Genomic DNA, 23,347 nt, shown 5'->3' with positions numbered 1-23,347 from the left:
CGACTTTGTGCTCAATTTCATCCCTTTGCGCAAGTTCTTCACTCTATTCCTGTAACACTAACTTCTGACAGGTAAGTACATTGATATGTTCAGCTGGCGCATGGAAAGGGTCCGTGTTGGCATTCCCAGCAGCAGCTACTTCGGTCGCTCTTGAACTAGAATCCCTCCAGAAGGAAAAACAGTTACTTGACACCCACGTAACTTTGACAAGAATGGTGTCACAACATTCGAATGAAAATTAGGTCCTAACTACAACGATTTACAACGGCAGCAGCTCACAGAGAAACGGCGACAGAGTGTAAGTGAACATGGCTAGCGGGACTTACTTTAAATTTTCGGCAGGGAAAGGTGCGCCAACGACGGCATCCACGTCAATAACGGCACGTCGATGGCAGGGACGACGACCAGGACCCTCGAAAATGTGGCACCGACCCGCGGTGGTCACTGGAACTCTCCCTGAATGAAGGCACAGCGACGGAGGCGGTGTCTCGGGAGGGGCTGCCACCCACAACGATGTGGTGGTAGTGCGGCCTATAGGATGTGCCTCTGTGACCAGAACGTTGGGGAGTAGCGGCCCACAGGAGTTTTTACGGAGCGCGGCATATGTGGACAAATCTGAATGACAAGAAAAGTAGGGAAAACGGTTTACAGCGTAGTCTTGTCGAGCTCATCACGTGTATAGGACAGTGTAGTGTTACTATGCGTTAACGACCTGCAGCAAGCTGTCTAACAGAGACGTGGCATTCATCTGCAAAACAAAATATTCGTATGTTGAAATAGACAGTGTATTCGAATCTTGCAGATGTTGTTATATTATTGTGCACAGTTATTTATTCACACATTTTTGCTTGAGTCCTTGTTAATACTTCACTGGCAGTGGGTAGTGTACTTCAGTAATAAGACAAATGTAAGTTGTTTTCTCAGTAATGTATTCTGAAACAATAAATACATCCATAGTTTCTCAAGTAAAAAAAAAAAAAAACAACCACAACCCCTAATTCACGCACTTCTAATGCCATATCTCACTATGAATGTAAAATTTTGCCTCATAACTCTCCAATTTTAACGATCTCTAAACTGCAAATATCAGTTTGAAGTTCCTCAGCGGAAATTAAATAAAGTAACCCTCCATGCAGTACAAAAATAGATACTTAAAATGACAAAATGGATTGGAGTTGTTGACTGTATTAATTTTCATAGTAAAATTACCATTAATACTGTACATTTTAAAGTGGTATTTAGAGAATAAGACTAATCCGAATCTCATTATGAGTAAATGTTCAGTAGTAGCATCATCATCATGTGATGTTCTTGCCCTTTTTTGGATGCTTTCCTTTCGAAATATATATAGCAGGCGCCATAATTGGAGAAATATCGTTCATATTTTCAAAAATCCTTATCTTGAACTTCATGGCATAATCCATCTTTGGAATGTTAAATGAACCTTAAGAGTGTGGAGAGTGAAACGAGTCATCAGGATGGCAGTAGTACATCAGGAAAAGCTTGGTGGAGGCGTCCAGTTGCTTCCATGCAAAAGAATTGACGCCTTCCTTCTTATGACAGCTGTGAACTTCCTCCAGTGACTCCGACTGGGCTGCCCTGTCTTGTGGTTGAAAAGTGGAGTCCATACTGCACTGTGGGATGTCGCTCTGTGTGTCGCAGGCTCATGGTTTAGGCTGTGATTCTACGACAAGAATCATTTACTACACGAATGGCTACGTACTTATATGCTGTAGACCATGTTCATTAAAAACTTATGCCATGTACTCTAAACATTTTCGTGGTGGCAAGTGAGGAAAGGCTTCCATCCTTCTGGTGGAGTACGGCAGTGTCGCATGTTAGTATACTGTGGACAATGCCACTTGGACGCGTTTTGCTTTGCAACGCCTCCCTGCGGGTTTCTCTGTTGCAAATCACTTCCGCTCCAGAGTACTTTGGCACCAAATACGGTCGATACGCTAGACTGCCGTCCTCTTTATCAAATCCCGTCCCTCAGGTCAACAAACTAGATAATCCTTTACATAAGAGTTCCCGATGACTTACTCTGTCAGCCCTGTTTCGTCTCTTAAGAATTTTTCTAACAATTGTTTCTTTTAACCCAATCACTTAATCTTACACATTGCCACAGAGCCCCTTGTCCTGCCCCTTAACTCAAAAACCTTGGAACTTGTTTCATTACAGGCTGCTGGTATTTTATTGAATGGACCTAAAACATCAATCCCTAGAAATCCGAATAGTGCTAATGCTTCAGGTAACACCTGCAATGGCACTCTCAATGGACACAAATCCGCTCTCAGTGTGCACTGTATGCAATTCCGCGCAAACTGGTTTATGTCTGTTTGCCTGTTCCTCCATCAATAACTTTCCACTACTCTTATGTTGGTAGATCTGCAACCTCCACGACGCGCTAATATGTGATTGTGAGCTTCTTGTAGCACTCTATTCCTTAGCTACTCCTGCGGCTCCAGCTTGGTAGCTTGGTTTCTCTGCATAGAAACCCATCCTCCGTACAAAACTATGACTACTTAAAATACTGCTTAATTCTTCATCCGCTTTCTGTGCAGCTTTCCATCCTTATGCTTACTGCCCCCAATATGTAATACTGGTATTTCTCTACTTAAGCTGCCCACATTTCTGTGGTGCCTCCCACATTTATGCGTAAATTCAAAATCAAATTCACTTAGTCTTACTGCCCAATGTGACAACCTGCTGGAAGTATCCTTTAATCCCAACAAGCATTTTAATGCCACATAATCTGGTTCTACTCCAAACTTTTTACTGCACAGATGACATTTGAAATATGTTGTTCCTTAAATAAGATTTAACACCTCTTTCTACGTTGTGGAATAATTTCTTTCCACAGAATTTAGTTGCCTTGATGCGTAGGCTAACAGATGCTCTACGCCTTCTACCTCTTATGACAACACACAGTCTAGTGCATGATTTCATGCATCACATGATATCGGACTCGATGTTAAAGCTTCTTTGAACTCGTACAAAGCACGCTGGCACTCTTCTGACCACAAAAATTAAGTACCCGTTTTTAACAATTGAACTGTGTCAATGGCATGGTAGTATCCACAAATCCATTTGTGAACCACTGGTAATAGTTCGCTAGTCCCAAGAACGAATACGGCTCCTTTACACATTCTAGTACAGGAAATTCACACACAGCTCTCATTAATGTTGGGTATGTCTTAAACTCATTTTTATTTATGATGTGACCTAAGTTCTATCACAAAATTTCACTTTGCTGTACTCAGTGTTAAGTACGCTGCATTTAACCTTAGGAAGACTTCCCTTAATTGCTGCATATGCTGTTCTGTACTACTCCCGTAGACGATTGTGTCATCGAGATACTCTAAGCACTGCCATGGTTTGGAACCTCTGACTACTCAGTCCAACAGTCTCTGAAAAGATGCACGTGCATTTTTTTAATCCGTATGGAATTTTTCTGAATTGGTATTGTCCACACTACGCCAAATACGCTGATTCGTGTCGATCCTGGGGTGAAGTCTATACCTGGTGACAATGACTGTCCACATACATTGTTGAAAAAACTTGCATTATGCTAAATGATCCAAGACTTCTGTAATGTTTGTTAAAGGATAGACGTCAATTATGGTTTCTGAGTTTAGGTGTCTGTAATCAAAGGAAAACCTGTACTTCTGTGACCCATTCAATGATTTTTTTGACATGACGACTGTTCCTGACCCCCATGGACTATTACTTTCAATTATTCCTCCTTTCAGCTGTTGATCGATAAATTCCTTCAGAATTGGCTGCAAGTACCTAAGTATTCTGAATGATTTGCGCCAGAATGGTGATTTATTTCCTATTGGTATGCAGTGCTGTGTAATATGCGTAAGTGCTAATGACTGTTTTGGAAAAAATAAATCCTTAAATTCCCAAAGAAAGTTTTCCATTCATTCTGCATCACTGCTCTTTAGCTGCTTCACTTTTTTCTCCTAATGCAGTTTCAGTGGTGTACGGCGTGGAAGACACCCCTCGTGTCCCATTCTTCCTGCTCCAGGACATCCATATTAGCGATTACCAAACCCCTTTGTTAATCAAATGTCCTCTATCTACATAAACAGGTACTTCTCTTCACGCTTTATTTCTTGAATGCATACAATATCTCTTTTAACCAAGCAACACACCTGACCTAATACTTCATTCTCTTCTAACGGTTCCACCACACACAAAAGTCCTACTGGCAAGCTAGATTCAGTACTCACCCAAAGCAGTTTCACAGTACCCTTAGGTAAACAATCGTCTGAATCAAGCTTCAGTGTGGTCTTTTGTGGTTTAGTCGGTTTGTCTTTCATGGCGGAATTCCGTTGCGACATCGCTACGCTGACAATGGCTTCATGTAACTGAAAAATTTTTCTATCAAGTTCCACCCTATGTAGCTGGAGATCGATTATGGTACAATACTGATATAAGAAATCCAATATCAGATACCTGTCGTAGCCCTAGCTCATGTGTGACAATCTCTACACATTGCTTAAACCATACCGTATCCAGGCAAATGTCTGCTTAAAGTCCACTGATTCTAATAGTGTCACTTCTTTTCCCCGCAATTCCACTCAGTCTATACTGTGGTGGGTCCCATTGCTTACATTTCACCAGAGCATTACTGGCGGCCAACACATGCGTGTCTGTGTCCAACAATATCCTGCGACCTGTCTTTCCTACTATTACCCCTCTGCATACGATTTCGTAGCATCCAATCTTACTGGGATGGATCGTAGGTAGGCCTGGGGCTATTCCTGCCTGGTCGTCTACTTCTGAAACTGTTACTTTCTCTTACTTTATCCACATCATCTGGAGGCTGGCGACATTTCCTCCTTACATACCCCATTTGTCCACACCTGAAACATTTTATATTAGCAGCAAACACTATCAGTTTACCGAGCATTCCAATCAACAAATCGGTCTCTTCACATTCTATAGCGAACTGAACTGCTGTATGCAAATCCGTCTGACCCCTGTCCACACATGTCTTGATATTTCTGCATGCAACTTTCTTAAAATTCCTCGAGCTCCCTCCGCTCAGTTTTTTTTTAAATAATTTCATTGAGTGCGGCATCCTGTCACAATTAATAGGTACATCCATAAAGTTTCCTTATCCCATTTGCAAATTGTTCCGCAGTTTCCATATTCTTCTTAGTTGTCAGCCCTAATTGTTCTCTATAATGTTTGGCACTATTTCTTTTCGTTTATCTTTTAACTGAATTTTCTTTGAATAATTAGAATGTTGTGGGGTGCTTCCGTATAGCCTACATAAGTTTTTTCTTCCTCTGTCTCACTTTTGCAACACTCAATAATTTCTGACCAGACCAAACTTCCATCTGAGCCAGATTTCTAAAGTCTCCCACAAAGGCCTGCACATCCTCGGTGTCTTACGGGAAAAAGCAGCAATTAAACTCTAGTTGCAATACTATCTACTTCACAAAATGCGTGACCATCAAACTGCTTCTTCATGACCAAAATAAAATAATTTTTTGAATCACTGTACCAAATGTTGCAGGTTCATACATTGCTCTCAGGAGGTGACATTAATGTTCTGACATCAGTCTTTAATGACCCTGTTGAGAGTGAAATGAGACATGACAGTAGATTTGTTCAATTAATTTCTTTCTTGTAGCCCTCGGCCGCAGTACATCAGGAACAGCTTGGTGGAGGCCTCCAGTTGCCTCTCATGTAAAAAAATAGACGTCCATCATTGCTGAATGCGCAGGGAGTGCGGCCGAGTATGGCGTCACTCAAATGACGCTCTCAGTCACATATCTGGCAGCGACAGTGATGACGGTGTGACGGTGCAGCTGACGATGGCTGTGGACTTCCTCACCCCTGTGACTCATGGCAGTGTTCTCTGCCTCGTGGTCGGACAGCGCACCCCATACTGCACTCTGGGATGTCGCTCTGGGTGTCACAGGGTCGTGGTTTAGGCTGTGACACTGAGACGAGAGTCATTTAGTATGTGAATGGGAATAGCTGAGAACTTAAATGCTTAAGACAATTACTCTACACTCTTCCGTACTTGCAAGTGAGGAAAGGCTTCCATCCTCCACTAGCGTACTGCAAAGTCGACATCTACATCTACATCTACATGGATACTCTGCAAATCACATTTAAGTGCCTGGCAAGGGTTCATCGAACCACCTTCACAATTTTCTATTATTCCAGTCTCGTATAGCATGCATAAATAACGAACACCCATATCCTTCCGTACGAGCTCTGATCTCCCTTATTTTATCGTGGTGATCGTTTCTCCCTGTGTATGTCGGTGTCAACAAAATATTTTCGCATTCGGACGAGGAAGTTGGTGATTAGAATTTCGTGAGAAGATTCCTTCGCTAAGAAAAACGCCTTTCTTTTAATGGTGTCCAGGCCAAATCCTGTATCATTTCAGTCACACTCTCTCCAATATTTCGCGATAATACAAAGTGTGCTGGCCTTCTTTAAAATTGTCCGATGTAATCTGTCAGTCCTACCTGGTAAGTATCCCACACCATGCAGCAATATGCTAAAAGAGGGCAGACAAGCGTAGGAAAGGCAGTCCACTCAGTAGATCTGTTACATTTTCTAGTGTGTTGCCAATAAAGTACAGTCTTTGTTTATCCTTCCCCACAACATTTTCTATGTGTTCCTTCCAATTTAAGTTGTTCATAATTTTAATTCCTAGGTATTTAGTTGAATTTACGGCCTTTAGATTTGACTGATTTATCGTGTAACCGAAGTTTAACGGAATCCTTTTAGCTCTCATGTGGACAACTTCACACTTTTCGTTATTTGGGGTCAACTGCCACTTTTCGCACCATTCAGATTCTAAATCGTTTTACAATTTGTTTTGATCTTCCGATTACTTTATTAGTCCATAAACGACAACGTCATCGGTAAACAACCTAAGACGGCTGCTCAGATTGTGTCCCAACTCGTTTATATAGGTAAGGAACAGCTATGGGCCCATAACACTACCTTGGCGAACGCCAGGAATCACTTCTGTTTTACTCGATGACTTTGCGTCAATTACTACTTCCTTTCTGACAGGAAGTCACAAATCGAGTCACATAACTGAGACGATATTCCATAAGCACGCAATTTCACTACAATCCGCTTGTGTGGTACAGTGTCAAAAGCCTTCCGGTAATCCAGAAATACCGAATCGATCTGAAATCCCTTGTCAGTAGCACCCAAAACTTCATGCGAATAAAGAGCTAGTTTCGTCTCACAAGAAATTTGTTTTCTAAACCAATGTTGATTGTGTGTCAATGGACCGTTTTCTTCGAGGTAATCCATAATGCTTGAACACAATATATGTTCCAGAATCCTACTGCGTATCTATGTTAACGATATGGGCCTGTAATTAAGTGGGTTACTCTTACTACTTTTCTTGGATATTGGTGTGACCTGTGCAACTTTCCAGTCTTTGGGTACGGATCTTTCGTCGAGCGAATGGTTGTATATGATTGTTAAGTATGGAACTAATGCATCAGAATAATCTGAAACGAACTTAATTGGTATACAGTCTGGACCGGAAGACTTGCTTTTATTATGTGATTCGAGTTGCTTCACTGCTCCGAGGATATTTACTTCTACATTACTCGTTTTGGCAGCTGTTCTTGGTTCGAATTCGGGAATATTTACTTCGTCTTCTTTTGTGAAGGCATTTCGGAAGGCTGTGTTTAGTAACGCTGTTTTTGCAACACTGTCTTCGATAGTATCTCCATTGCTATCCTGCAGAGAAGGCATTTATTGTTTCTTGCCGCTACCATACTTCGCCTACGACCAGAATCTCTTTGGCCTTTCTGCCAGATTTCGAGACAAAGTTTCGTTGTGGAAACTGTTAAAAGCATCTCGCATTGAAGTCCGCGCAAAATTTCGAGCTTCTGTAAAAGAGCGCAAATCTTGTGGATTTAGCGTCCGTTTAAATATGGCACGTTTGTCTCGTTGTTTCTGCAACAGTGTTTTGACCCGTTTTGTGTACCAAGGAGGATCAACTCCGCCGTTTGTTAATTTATTTGGTATAAATCTCTTAATTTCTGCCGATATTATTTCTTTGAATTCAAGTCACATCTGGTCTACACTTATATTATTAATTTGGAAGGAGTGGATATTGTCTCTCAGGAAGGCTTCAAGTGAAGTTTTATCAGCTTTTTTGAATAGGTATATTTTTCATTTATTTTTGGAGGATTTGGGGTTCAACCTCGCTACGACAACCCTGTGTTCATTGATCCCTGTATCCGTTTTTATGCTCGTTATTAACTCAGGATTATTTGTTGTTAAGAGGTCAAGTGTATTTTGCATGGGGGCTTAATAAAAATAAATATGAATGCAAATATTTTTTTAGTAGCTGTCTGTCCGATTACGCAAGTCTCGTAAACGGCTGGCCCTGACTAGTTTTAGTACGCAATCTAACTGCATAGAATAACAACTAACAATGAAAGAAACTCTTCGTTAACACAGTTAATTAATTAAGTCCCCAGCAACTATAAAACCTACGAAACAACAAACTCAAGTGTAGCTGTTCTGTGTGTGGTAGTATGACTCAACGTACACATCTGGCACGGTTCTTTTTCAACAAGACAAGAAATTTTAAATAGCAATTATACTGACGTGATAAAAGGAAATTAGAAATACTATAATTGCGTAAGGAAAGCAGAATTACACTCTAATACAAGAACACAAGCCAGATGCTTTGTTGACTGAACCTGTAATGAAGCATTATTCAGGACACACAAATAATAAGAAAATAAAGAACAGTAGTTAGTTACCTTAATTTATATTGACGAAAAGCACTCAGATCATTAGAATATCTCCATTGGATCAACATCTGCTATCTCTCCCATCAAACCACTGCATAAAACATGGAACAACACTCTGCACTACCACATCTCATCTCAACTTCCGCTACAAGCAGTGTCCACCACAACTGCTCGGCAAGAACTGCCTGCCGCTACCTCTCAATGAGCACTGCCAGTGGAGGCGGCGAAACAATACTCTCTCTGGCGCGATTTTTGGCGCTGTGGCTCAGTGTAGCCACCTATCATACAGTGTAGCCACCTTTCAATTTTCACAACCGAAGGTTGCTACTCCGCGCCCAGATGGCTCTGCTTCACAACGCCACTTGGCCGAGTTTTGCTTTGCAATGCATAACGCTCTCGCCCACCTGCGGCTGTCTCTGTTGCAGCTCTGACGTATTTTTTACCGAATACAGTCGATACGCTACAGGAAGTACATAGTTTACTGTGTGGGAATTACACAGTAACTGAATGTCAAGCTATTAATTAAAAAAACCATTAATTTTATAGTTGTTAATTTCATAAAAACAACACACACACACACACACACACACCATTGTAGTAAAGCTAAAATTTCTGACATGTAACCAACCTACCAACCTATAAACATTAACAAAAATTTTCCAGCACACGATAATAGCTGACATGTCTGTTCCAGAAATGAGTTCAGAACGACTGGCAGGTCCTGTTTGATTTTCAAGCATAAGTCAATACGTGGTTAGACCAACATCGTTTCTCACTGGGGTCCAGATTGAAACATAAATGACAAGGGTACAGTTTTATGAGGGTAAGTCAAAAATTATTCGGACTTTTGATGAGACACTCCATTTACTTAGGAAATACAGTTTGCTTTACACATTATTTTTCAATATAGTCTTATTTCTTTGAAATTCACTTGGTCCAGCCGTCAACAAGCTTGAGTATGTCTGCCCAAAAGGTTTACAGTGGTTGTGAAGTCATTGGTTTGCAATTGGTTGCCAATGATGCACCACTTCTGGCACCTCTGTGTCTCAGGAAAATCGATGACCTCGCAAAGCGTTTTTCAGCGATCCAAACGAATAAAAGTCTGATGGAGAATGATCTTGATTGAAGGTGGATGTTCCATAATTTCTGGATTGTGTCAAGTGTGAGACGAGCCATGTGAGAATGGGCGTTACTGTGTAACAGCAAAACTTACCGTGACAAAAGATCTTTTCCATTGCTGGTTTATGTTTGCTAGTCAACAACGCATAGTAATAAACTTTGTTGATGGTTTTCCCCTTCTCCATGTAATATTCCTTTTGCATCCCAAAACACAGTTTGCATAACTGTTCCTGCTGATGTTGCAGGCTATAATTTTTTCTTCACTGGTCATTATGGGTGCTTCCACTCCATACTCTGGCATTTTGATTGTGTCTAATAATGATGAGCACACGTTTCATCACGTGTCACTATTATTTCCAAAAATGGCTCGCCTTCTCTGTTCTAATGGTCGAGTAAGTATTGGCTGACCTCAAGACACCTAAGTTTGTGTTCTTCAGTGAGCTGTCAGGCGTCACAAGTTCATCACAGATGATGGTATCGGCAGAACCATGACTGACATTCAATGTAAACATTATGCCATCGATAGTAATCTGACTTTTCGTCAAAACCGTCAATTGAGCTTGCTCCATTTTTTCGGCATTTTTGGGCGTTGACAGGCGCCGTGCTTCCTGTTTGTGAGTCGGTTTTGTCTAGCCACATTTGAATTATCGACCCACCTGAAAGAACTTCATCACAGCAATTTACTGTCCCTGTACTGTGCTAATAGTCTACCATGAATTTCAGGCCCTTTCACTCCTTATGACCAAATAACCGTATCACTGCTCCTTGTTGTTCGTTTGTGCATATTGCTAATGGAGGGGATATTTTTGTGCTGCCACTGCCAGCTCACTTCTGTTGCAATAAAGATCAAGTGAGTTGCATGTTACCACAGTAGTACCAACTGTAAGTATGCTTTCAAGGAATGCATATGACTCCTGCAAAAGTTAATTTTGTGGAAGATTTGGATAATTTGACTTAACCTCGTACATGGTGTCCTTTGCATAACTGCAGTTCGCTTCGTTTGGAATTACTTGATTGAACTAAGAAACTGGATTGAACTAAGTATGCTGGAATATGATACAAGTGCCATTTAAATATTAAAAAACGGCTCCTCGTTAAAATATAAAAGTAGAAAAATAATTTCTGATGCATGTTACTCATTTACGTTTTGTGTATAAATGTTGTTCCTTTTATTAAAATTCTCTTGTGATTAATGTTTATGAGTGAGTTGCCCATTTAACGAGGTTAAATTATTTATTTAATTAACTGATCGTGTTTCATGTGTAAGGGGTAAGATAATACTGTGCACCACATAGGCTACTTACATAGGTCACTCATTTATAATTCGTATAAATTTCTGCAAGTTATAGCAGTGAAATTGCACATCTATGTAGTTTTAAGTCTTTGGCTACGGTTCATGGAATATGAGAGAGCTTTCGGATGTAGTCGTTTCATGTAAAAATATGTGATCAGGGTACATGAATATCCCACTGCATCGATTCTTTAAGTTAAGCTTCTTTTTGTAGCGTCTGATCAACTGATTTTCAACAGATATTGCTATAATTCAAATTGTTAAACACTCATTACCTTTTTACATTTCTGCCAGTAACCGTTTTCTCTTCAGACACAATTGAAGCTCCGTCTAAAGTAATAACTTCTAGAGAACAAATAAGTATCAATTGTGGAAGAGGCACCACAGTAGGAGGCTTTCAGGAATGTGATACCAACAATGAAACATTATATCCTTAAGAAAAACTCATAAAACCTCAGCATAAAATACTGTCACCTGTGTTCGCAGGACTACTATTTTCTGCAATGTAAACCATGCGAAATGCCTTGAGGTTAGAATAGAACTAATGTTTGTGTCGAGGTCCACTGAGACATAATTACAGTCAAAGAGTTCTGTCTCATAGGCAGTTGAGAGTTATCACTAAAGTGTGGGATTATAGCCCTAATATAGGTTACATTGGCACACTCCATAAGGTGGAGTTTCCCATCTCAAGAACATCAAGGTTGTGTTTTCTGCTCCGTAACAGAGACAAAACACGAAAGCGGCTGTTGCAGATGGCCTAAACCAGTGATGGACAAACCGCAGCTCGCGCAGTTGATATGATGGCGGCACACCACTCACTGTTCACTATAGTAAACTTTTTCACCTACCTTTCACTCTTGCCTGGAAAGGAGTGTCTCTGCCCTTAAACAACTATTGAGTCACGCCAATCTATATGGAACTGCGACACAGGGATCCATATTCGAAATAATAACTTATTTTACTGAAAATTATTTCTGAAGTGGCACACTTCCACAGCAGAGCAGTTCCAGTAACAAGAGCCGCACGTGGGCCTGTGGGGAACAGCATTGTTTAGTCGTCAGTGGGTTGGGTATTTTACAGTACATGCTTTGCGTCAGTGAAATTCTTTACTTTAAGTCATTAGCCCCACCAAACATGTTTTAAAATAAGAAGAGCATAAAACATAAATAAAATGAATCTTTGCGAAACAAATGACATCGAATTTTCTTCCATTGATGCGATGCTTACATAGTCACAGTGAGGAGTTTCTGGCCTGTAGTACTAGCTAATCTGAAAACACCTGGCGTAAGACGTCTTCCCTTTAGCTGAATCAAATTACAAAAGCATAACTCACATGTATGTCCAGATAGGTATGGGAACCGTTGTCCCTACCCATTCTGTGTAGTTATTGAATAAATACTGGCCTATGCTGTAACTTTGCAAGGTCTCAGAGCTGCCCTTGAGTTTTGATACACCAAAACAGCACTCATGTAGTGGCATATACCTCAATACAAAAACTAGGCACAGAAGGTGAAACTTAATGAGAAACGAAAAGATAAAAATTATTAACATAAAGGGACCACTGATTCGAGTGACATCTAGAGTTGTTCATCATTCACAGTTTCGACAAGACATGAGAGACATAGGTGAATGGATCCTTTAAATAAATTATATTTAAAGTGTAACTGAGTTTGGTCAGACTCAGTTCACTTCACTTTGCAACAACAGAAATATAAAAACATACGTGCATAACAAAATGCTTTGCTGGCCTTTACAGTTTCTGGCTTAGGTGATATGATATTCTAAATTGATTACTAAAGTGAGCTGCTGAAAATGTACAATATCTCAAACACTCACATGAACATAATCAGATTCGTAATAATAAGACAATACCAATGAATAAGCGTATTAAGCAATTTCTATTTTAAGAGTGGGAATTAACATTAATCAAAACTAATTAGGGACCCACACAACAGACATAAAACTGTCGGGGCAAATAGCGTGAAGAGAATACTTTACGCTGTCCAGAAGGTATAATAATTTTAAAAATTGATGGAATTTTAAGATTTTTTTTATCCGGTGTTTACTCCATGACACGTTAACATGAAAATAGAAATTCTCACTGAGAGTTCACAGAAAATGAGAAACAAGTATATACATGTATGTCCCGCCAAACTTCTTGACCTTAATAGCTGCAACTACATAACCATTATATAATTAAATCCCAGGAAACAAAAAAAGAGAATTATTCTAGTACAGTGGTTGTGGTGTCACCGCCAGACACCACACTTGCTAGGTGGTAGCCTTTAAATCGGCCGCGGTCCGTTAGTATACGTCGGACCCACGTGTCGCCACTATCAGTGATTGCAGACCGAGCGCCGCCACATGGCAGGTCTAGAGAGACTTCCTAGCACCCGCCCCAGTTATACAGCCGACTTTGCTAGCGATCGTTCACTGACAAAATACGCTCTCATTTGCCGAGACGATAGTTAGCATAGCCTTCAACTACGTCATTTGCTACGACCTAGCAAGGCGGCATTACCAGTTACTATTGATGCTGTAAAACATGTATCGTCAAGAGCGATGTTCACCATTTACGGATTAAAGTTAAGTATTCCAACAGCTACGTCCTTATTTGCTAAAGTCTAACTTCCTTGTCCTGTTCCAGACCTCACGCCAGCCTGCGTGAGCTGAAACGCGTGCCTTTCGGCTTCCTCTCATAGCCGGTTGGCTCCCTAGCCAATCCACAACAGTGGTAGCACAAAGAAAATCTGAACCTGATTGTGAACAGTTTATCAAACCCTCTTACGGCAAAACCTAATACTCAAATGAAACTATAGCAAGCACAACTTAACAAAGCATTTATGACAAAGACAATCTGATGATAAATGTAAACAAGTGTGAAAAACCAGTAAATATCTTTATCAAACATCGTGACCATCATATATCACATAGTCACATTTAGGTACATAAGTAAAAAATAATGTAACCCAATAAAATATACAACAAATACTCAGTCTACAACTTTGCATCTGCCATTTTTTCTCGAAGTTCGAGACTTTATTGTGAAAAACTTACAAAAAATTTACTAGTCGAAGTATTGGCCATCGCTGGCCACTGCTTTCTTCCAGTTTTAGGGTAGCATACGAATCCCACAGTGGGCAAACTGGGGATTCTTTGAGGGGAGCCGTGAATCGATCCAAGTTTGCACATGTTCACATGACTGTAAGTGCTACTCAGCTAGGTCGTGTCTCATAGATCGAGAAAGTTGGCAGTCGGAGGGAGGAATATCTGGAGAATACAGCGGGTGGGGTAGAACCTCCCATTTCAACGTTTGCAGGAATGTTTTGACGGGATTTTCGACATGGGGTCGCGCACTGTCATGCTGTAAACTCATTTTTTCATGCCTATCGCTCTAGTGTGACCGTTTGTCTTCCGGTTCTCGGCTCAGACACATCTATTGCTTTCGATAACTATCTCCTGTGATTGTTCCCGCCGGTTGCAGTAGCATCGAAAGCTTTCTCTCTTTCACAACCATGCCGGTCTTCGACGTCAAAATCACCAATCGTGAAGCATGGAAACCATTTTCTGTGAAGTTCTGCCACTAACAGGCGTCTCATCATAGGTCTTACCCAGCTTTTTATGAACCTCAGCCGCAAATTTCTTCATATCAAAGGAGAAAATTAAAACCTCCCGCAGGTGACGATTATTGGGCTCGTTAGCTGATACATTGAGTCGAGAGTAACTGCAATCAAAATTCGACTAATATTTTGATGGCCTTATGTACTCCAGTGCCTAAGCTTGCTGTATGACACTTAACGACGTACGACTTGCACCACTACTTTCCACTACTGCCGTCTATTGCAAAAGGGCGGAAGCAAAGTTGTAGACCTAATAGACGACTACAGTAGTAGTCATAGAATAAACCATTATCATTCGCTTGTCATGTATTATAAAAAAAGAAGAAAAGAAAACGAAATTGTTACGTTATTCTGTATCCATAACTGACCTTACAGAATTGCATAAGTGTTTCATGTTTTGTTTCATATTTACACACTTCTTGACATCGAAGGCCTACGGAATATTAATCCCGAAATTCTTTGAAATAAAAATGAACTTGAAATTCCAATAACGAAATCAGGTTTCCTACAGCACAGAAATAAGTTACATGAGTGCAAAATTCCAATTACAGTAGAGATTTGTGCCAAACGATGATGCAGCGGAATGTGACGGAAACGATATTGTAGTTGTAAACGGTCTGACCATGACTCGTGCTTGCATAGCCTAATTGTTAGGCGACTGCTTGCGATAAGCAGGAAATCCTGGTTCGAGCTGTGGTCTGGTAAAGATCTTTCCTGTTGTCATTCGGGTATACAGCTGACGGTTTGTAACTGTGAATGGATTTCATGTATTTCATAACGGCTTTAGTCGCTTAAGTGCCTGTTCCTACGGACTTGTCCAGAGAATCTTTATATCGTATTTCTGAACAACACAGGCATTGTAACATCATATTTTCGATATTTGTTACATAAACTAAAACACAGTGGAGACACATCGGAAAGACGAATGTTATGATACAGTGAAGTGCAAAGAGGTGCTAGAGAAAAGATCAATTTGGTTGTCAGGTAAAATTGAACCACTTACGCAAAGCCACCAGTGCAAGAACCCACGTGATTTCGCTGACCACAGGAACAGAGATGACACTGGCGTTTGAAATGGCTCTGGGCACTATGGCACTTAACATCTGAGGTCATCAGTCCCCTAGACTTAGAACTACTTAAAGCTAACTAACCAAAGGACATCACACGCATCCATGCCCGAGGCAAGATTCGAACCTACGACCATAGCAGTAGCGTGGTTCCGGACTGAAGCGCCTAGAACCGCTCCGCCACAACGGCCGGCATGACACTGGCGTCAATGTTACAAAGAATCACTGGAGGTACCAGTAAATAGTCTTCTATTCGGGAGAATTAAAAAAAAATGGAGCTATGTGCTACACGCTTAATAATAAGAACAGGAAGCAGATTGGATTTAACTTCAGAGCAATGCAGAATTGCGTTCACAAAGGGTTGCTTGTTTAAGTTTATCTTGAGGTACTGGTAGTCTATGAATTAATCAAATAAAGTAATTGTTCGGAAATGTGAACTCCACCTCCGATACTCGGCAAAAAAGTGAAACAACGAATGGAAAATGGAATGGTAGCCCTGCAGATAAACGTCGAAATTCTTGTGACCGGCAAAATTATGAAAACTAATTCCCATCCCTCTAAAATTATCCCTCATAAATAGCAGACATCAAAAAGGAATAATTTGTAAGATGAACTTGATACATCTTACATCTTTCACACTCCCAAAGAATTCTTCATACATAAAGTATTACAAATCTGACAGTTTTTGTGATAACTACAAGTCTGACAACACAGAGATCCAGAAAACAGTATACAAGAATTATAGAGGTTGACATAAATATATTTTGCTTCTAGCACAAGAAGAAGGAGACGGATAGAAAGAAGAAAAAGAAGACTACCACTGGTATCTGCCACCTTGCAATTTACACAAAGGTAAAATACTTACTAACAAACAACCAACCCCAGCACAAGAGTTGTATTCGATATGTGATGCTTTAGACAAACTGAATCTGAATATCGGTTAACTTCTTAAAAAATCTTGAAACAGAATAACCTGATGGTTTATTTTCCACGAGAAATGGAATATCGAGGCAACTAAATAAACAAAGTAGTATTTGCGCTTTAAAGTTCAAAGGCTGCATGTGTAAAACACTTCTGCAAGAGTAACCAAAAAAAAAAAATAATGATTTCCAAGTGCATGCACAAGTATTTCAGTTGTTACTTAAATAACCTGAAACTTTTAAATGAAATAGAGAACGGGGAAAGAGAGGTAAGTGGTTGGTGGGAATTACTGACTTTCAGATGCACAGGGTATTGTGGTAATGCAACGTGAAATGTTGGAAATTTGTGCTGGACTAGGACTCGAACCCAGATTTACTCCTTTATATGAGTGGAGCCATCCGGACACAGTCGCTGACTGACTGAGATTTATGACTTATCGCACGCTGCAACGCAGTGTCACTCTTCCATTTACCATCTACTCATTAATTACCGATTTCCATAGGAATGCGGACGATATTACTGCATCTACACCGACACAAAAATCAAGGAGCCGTTGTGATTTTGCAGAAAAGTATACATCTGAGTGCTGTCTATCCTGCTGACCGTGTATGACAGAGCAGACACCACACAAACACCGGGTGATCAAAAAGTCAGTATAAATTTGAAAACTTAATAAACCACGGAATAATGTAGATAGAGAGGTAAAAATTGACACACATGCTTGGAATGACGTCGGGTTTTATTAGAAAAAAAACAAAGTTGACAAAATGTCCGACAGACGGCGCTGGGCAGCAAAACGTCAGTGACTGCGCATGACAATAGTGTATAAAAGGAGCTGTAATGAGAGGGAGAATCATATGCGCCAGCAGTCGCAGCATGTTGACGTTACCTGAAAAGGCGCTTTTAGTGAAGCTGTATTATCACAATGGGGAATGTGCTAGTTCAGCGTTACGATCCTATCGCCATAGGAAGGGGATTCGAATGGGTAAAGGTGCGTTGACAAATGCAGCTGTGGGGAGAATGATTTAGAAGTTCGAAGCCACGGGTAGTTTACTCGATAGACCCGTAGTGGCCGACCGAGCACAAGGCGTAATTCAGCTGAGGCAGTTCAGGAAAAAATGAAGACTGTAGCGGGTTCGTCTATGCACGGGGAAGTCAGCGGTCGTCCAGTCGCAAGTCGCACTGGCATTCCGTACACTACTGTTTGGTTGGCACTTAGCCGTACCCTCCGATGCTAACCGTACAAAATCCATCGGCATCATGAACTGTTGCCTGGCGATTTAATGAAGCGGAGGGCATTTGCGGTGTGGGCGTTTCAAAAGATGGCGGAAGATGACGATTGGTTGAGTAACGTGTTGTGGACCGACGAAGCTCATTTCATGCTTCGAGGGTCTGTCAACGCCCACAACTGCAGAATTTGGGCTACCGAAAATCCTAGAACTGTCGTGGAAACTCCATTGCACGACGAGAAAGTCATGGTATGGGTTGGAGTTACCACATCTACCTTTATCGGGCCTTTTTTCTTCGAGGAAATGTGTGATTCTGGTTTTGTAACTGCTACTGTGACATGTGAGAGGTACGCCAATATGTTACATAATCGCATCATCCTCAGCCTGGCTGATAAACACCTGCTGGAATGTACGATGTTTATGCAGGATGGTGCTCCATCCCATATCGCTAGAAGCGTGAAAGATCTCTTGCGCGCGTCGTTTGGTGATGATCGTGTGCTCAGCCGCCACTTTCGTCATGCTTGGCCTCCCAGGTCCCCAGACCTCAGTCCATGCAATTATTAGCTTTGGGGTTACCTGAAGCCGCAAGTGTATCGGGATGCTGAAAGACAACATCCGACGCCAATGCATCACCATAACTCTGGACATGCTTTAAACTGCTGTTCACAACATTATTCCTCGACTACAGCTATTGTTGAGGAATGATGGTGGACATATTAAGCACTTCCTGTAAAGAACATCACCTTTGCTTTGTCTTACTTTATTATCCTAATTACTGCTATTCTGATCATATGATCTGTCAGACATTTTTTGAACTTTTGTATTTTCTTGGTTCTAGTAAAACCCCATGTCATTCCAAGCATGTGTGTCAGTTTGTACCTCTCTATCTACATTACTCCGTGATTTATTCAGTTTTCAAATTTATACTGACTTTTTGATCACCTGGTATATTTATAACTTGAAACTGTAGCAGCTGGGCTGCATGACCGCCATGGTGGATATGTGGCTAGTCGTGACAAGTCACGATGTTTGCAATTCACCACCCTGGGCCTGGTTTCAGTGGGATGGTGGAGGTTGTCATGATTGTTCATCATGGAAACCGTACTGGATGAATAGTCCCTATATATCCTATCAAGCTACTGCAGTGGAGGTGATGCAGGGGAGATGGCAACCATCCTTTGTGATGTATGCTTACTTCAGTCTGCAGAGGTCTTCTGGTGTCATCAGTGACGCATACAACAGACAGTGCATTGCATGTTCCCTCAGACAATGATGACATCCAGTGGAATAGTGCGGTCAGCACAATAGCAGAAGTGCTAGCGCCAGCTGGTGTGCAGCAGACAGTGGTGGACAGAAAATTCAGTCACAGCAGCTGGTCTGTTTATGCTGCTCAGTTTGAAGCATACTGGGGCAGGTGGAGTCAAACCACAGCACCCAGCATGGATGACAGCAGTGCTGTGTCCCTGCTCAGGATGATGAACAGTGACATTGTTTTCCTTTAGAGGCTGTGACGACTGGACAGCTAGAAGACCCAGTCTCAAATCCCCATGCCGCTAGGAAGACGACTAACGTCTGTTGGCAAATACCAAGTGGGTGTCACACCAGTGGAGAAGTACCATGTGGACACCATCCAGACTTAGCAGGAGCAGAGACATGTGGCTATTGTAGACAGAGTCCAGTGATGGTAGCTTACTGATTCATCCCTATTCAAAGAGTGGTATGGACCTTCCCTCATAGCTAGCAGGTAGTGATGACCGCATAATGTCTGTTTGAGTTACACTTGTATAATAGCAAGCCTGACCAAGCAGAGTATTTGAAACCACAATGCTCCTGGCCACTACAATATAATAGGCTGGAGGTGCCAGGAAAATCTGTTGGACAGGCATGACATCATTTGTCCCAGCTTTCCCATCATCTCGGCACCTACAGAAGCCCTGCTTGTGCCATAACATTTAGCGATTCCTTTTTTCAGAGGCTCTGGGAGGTGTCTTCTACAGCGTCAGCTTACTGAATAATTATTCTTGCCTCAGTATGCTTTGTGTTTGAGAGATCCTGAGACACCTGCCTACGACGTCATTTGACTGCTTTGGTTGCAGGAGCTGTTTGCTGTGAAAGATGGAGCTTTGGCGCAACAAAACACAGTATACGCATGTATTCTTCTCCATGACAGATGGAATAACAACATAAATAGATGAACAAAATAATCTTTGTAATAACAAAGACACAAGGTACACCCACAAAATACTTCTTTAAAGCAAAGTAAAAAGTAAATTGTTTGTAACCAAGTATATTAGTTTTATTTAGTGCTGTAGTACACGAACTCGCTTTTTTTTTTTTTAAGAAATGATCCTAATTCATTCAAATTTTCACTGTAATGTCCTGTTTAAGATTTGCTTCTTCTTCTTCCGTGTCCGGATGCACCAATTATATCTTCTAAGATTTGCTTTCACCCCAGGATCATAACAACTTCGCAATGTACTCATCTTAATATCATTACCATAACGATAGTTACGGCGGCGGCGTCACTCTGGCACCTCCTAGGTGATGACCTGCATTACGATGATGACTATTACGATGATTGCGGAGGCAGTGATGACTCCGAACTGGTGTCTGCAGTAAGTGGCACACACTCCACGTTCCAACGCTTCACGATGGTCGATGTTGACGAGTTGACAGCCGGTCCTTAATTGCATTCTGCCACTGACGTCTGCAGTTATTCTTCCCCAGTAGGTCGGTGTAATATTTTGGTGTTGCTTGGATGGAGTAATTGACCCAATTACTGTCCTCGATATTGACACCTGGGCGTGCAGCGAGTTGGCTGGCTACACAGCATTCTCTTTCGTGTTTATGAACTCGGCGCTCCTCCAACCCAATTGTAAGTAGGCTGTTTAGGTTTTCTTATTGGTAACGCCACGTAACGCTCTGTATGAAAAATCACTGGCTGTGCTGTGTGCAGTCTGTGGCTAGTTTGCATTGTTGTATGCCATTGTAGTGTTGGTCAGATGGATGTCAGCAGCGTGTAGCATTGAGCAGTTGGAGGTGAGCCGCCAGCAGTGGTGGATGTGGGGAGAGAAATGGCGGAGTTTTGAAATTTGTAAGACTGGATGTCATGAACTGCTATATACATTATGACTTTTGAACACTATTGAGGTAAATACATTGTTTGTTCTCTATCAAAATCTTTCATTTGCTAACTATGCCTATTAATAGTTAGTGCCTTCAGTAGTTTGAATCTTTTATTTACCTGGCAGTAGTGGCGCTCGCTGTACTGCAGTAGTTCGAGTAACGAAGATTTTTGGTGAGGTAAGTGATTTGTAAAAGTTAGGTCTCCTAATCCCAATAACGACGCACGCCAACAAAGAGACAGACAATGACTCGCACCGCAGGCAGCCACGTGCGCCGGCTGGCTCAGAGAAAAATAACATAGAGGCTAACCTTGAGAAAAATTCCAGTATTATTTACCGACGTATACCGCATGATAATTGCATTCAAGTTCAAACTCTCAGTACTATGAAGAGTAAAGGATTGCACCACATTTCACATGTAAAACCGTTTATTGAGAGATAATCTGTTTTTTTAACTTAGTCTTTGTTATAAAATGTTTCACTTTACATTACTAGTATGCTTTGTCAGACTTAGAATCTGTTAACATGCAACAATGTTTTGAAGTTCTCTATCCAGTCTAAAACCTAGGGAACATATTTAAACAGAAATTATGAATGCATTGTTATAATGAACAGAGGACACGGTGTTACTGTGTGTATACATTCTTGCTTGTTAATTGCACGATTACGTAACGACTATAAGGCTTACATATACTGCTAATGAGATTTTAATGCAACATTTTGGTTTAGTTGAAAAGACATTCTTTATTTGAAGTACTTTCTGTGAGATTAAAGATGACTTAGTATTTGGTTTCTTTGACAGCTACACGATTATATCATGATGCTACTAATGAGTGACACAATTTATATTATTGCTTTTGCACTGTATCTGTTTTACATCTGCACTGTTTTTCTGTATTATTCTGGAAAGTAAAACATGTTCTATTAGTAGCTTTTGTGGTATAGCTACAATGAGACAGCCTTTTCCGTAGCACAACAATACGTTACAGCACAGTACTTTCTTCATCACGGCAATAAGCGTAATAACTAAGATATCTATACGCAAAGCATTTCACTTTTGTTTATCATGAGGTAAGTACATTGACTTCTGCAGAACTTAGCTTTCGGAGGACGATAACTACGACACTTCCACAGAGATTATCTTACAACAAGACGCACAGTTTAGCGCTACAGTACACATTTTGAGTGATTAATTTTGTACTTAAAACATTTATTTTTAAGGATATTTGAAGTACAATGATACAAAGGTTTTCCGTGATACATTTCATTCCATTGCTGTAATCTGTAACACCTGAGGGTATAATTACATTAATCCTCAGGGGGGTACACGCTTACTTTGTGTACCATGTGTTTGGCAAGCACAAGGAGCTCTAGCTAATATGGTATTTGCTTATACAACTTTACACATGGGTACCATATTTCTCTAACACACAAATTACACAGCTAACTGATTATTTAACAGAGAAACAAACATTTTTTTACTACATCAGTGACACATGTTTACGCAATTACACAGATGGATAACTTCACACTTATGAAATTGTATTTTGTCTGTACTTTTTTCGGAACCACTGTGATAGTATGAGAGCTCTGAATAATGTATTTGGTATGGGATCATGATTTTTAAAGTACGTTGGAGGTAGATGACACTGTTGAAATGAGCAGAGGTTTTTTTTTAGGTTTTGAAATTATTGCAGAAAGCTACGACGATTTTGAGATTTGACTGAGGTGTGGCTCTGAGCACTATGGGACTTAACAGCTATGGTCATCAGTCCCCTAGAACTACTTAAACCTAACTAACCTAAGGACATCACACAACACCCAGTCATCACGAGGCAGAGAAAATCCCTGACCCCGCCGGGAATCGAACCCGGGAACCCGGGCGTGGGAAGCGAGAACGCTACCGCATGACCACGAGCTGCAGACTGACTGAGGTGTTATGATGTTATTATTACGATGACGATGTGTATTATGCTGTTGAGGTATGTTTATGATCAATAAGCTGATGCTATATGAGGAATTTGATTACGCTATGTATTTATTATGATGAAATATTGAAGTGTCGCCACAAGATTGACATGTTGACGAATATATACATGTGTAATAAGGTAAGGAATAAGGAGTAGTGGTTAGGGACTCTGATATATGAAAAGGATGTTGGAAACCAAGAATCGTACTTTAAGAGTTATGAAATGTGTGTATAT

At 40.9% G+C, this 23,347-nt stretch overlaps 1 protein-coding gene across 1 annotated transcript in view; it reads left to right on the top strand.

Annotated features, from left to right (window-relative positions):
* LOC126108760 (zinc finger protein 99-like) overlaps nt 1-20,246 on the top strand; it is a 178,169-nt gene extending 157,923 nt beyond the window's left edge. The window contains exon 6 of the mRNA XM_049914110.1: nt 20,115-20,246. Within this exon, the coding sequence (XP_049770067.1) occupies nt 20,115-20,130 (16 nt within the window). The 3' untranslated portion in view covers nt 20,131-20,246. The remainder of the gene's footprint in view (nt 1-20,114) is intronic.
* Nucleotides 20,247-23,347: the final 3,101 nt, after the last annotated feature.

Source organism: Schistocerca cancellata, chromosome 11 (assembly GCF_023864275.1).
Source record: "Schistocerca cancellata isolate TAMUIC-IGC-003103 chromosome 11, iqSchCanc2.1, whole genome shotgun sequence".
NCBI classification, from domain to species: domain Eukaryota; kingdom Metazoa; phylum Arthropoda; class Insecta; order Orthoptera; family Acrididae; genus Schistocerca; species Schistocerca cancellata.
The sequence above is the reverse complement of the archived record's forward strand: the minus strand, read 5'-3'. Positions and strand labels throughout refer to the sequence as shown.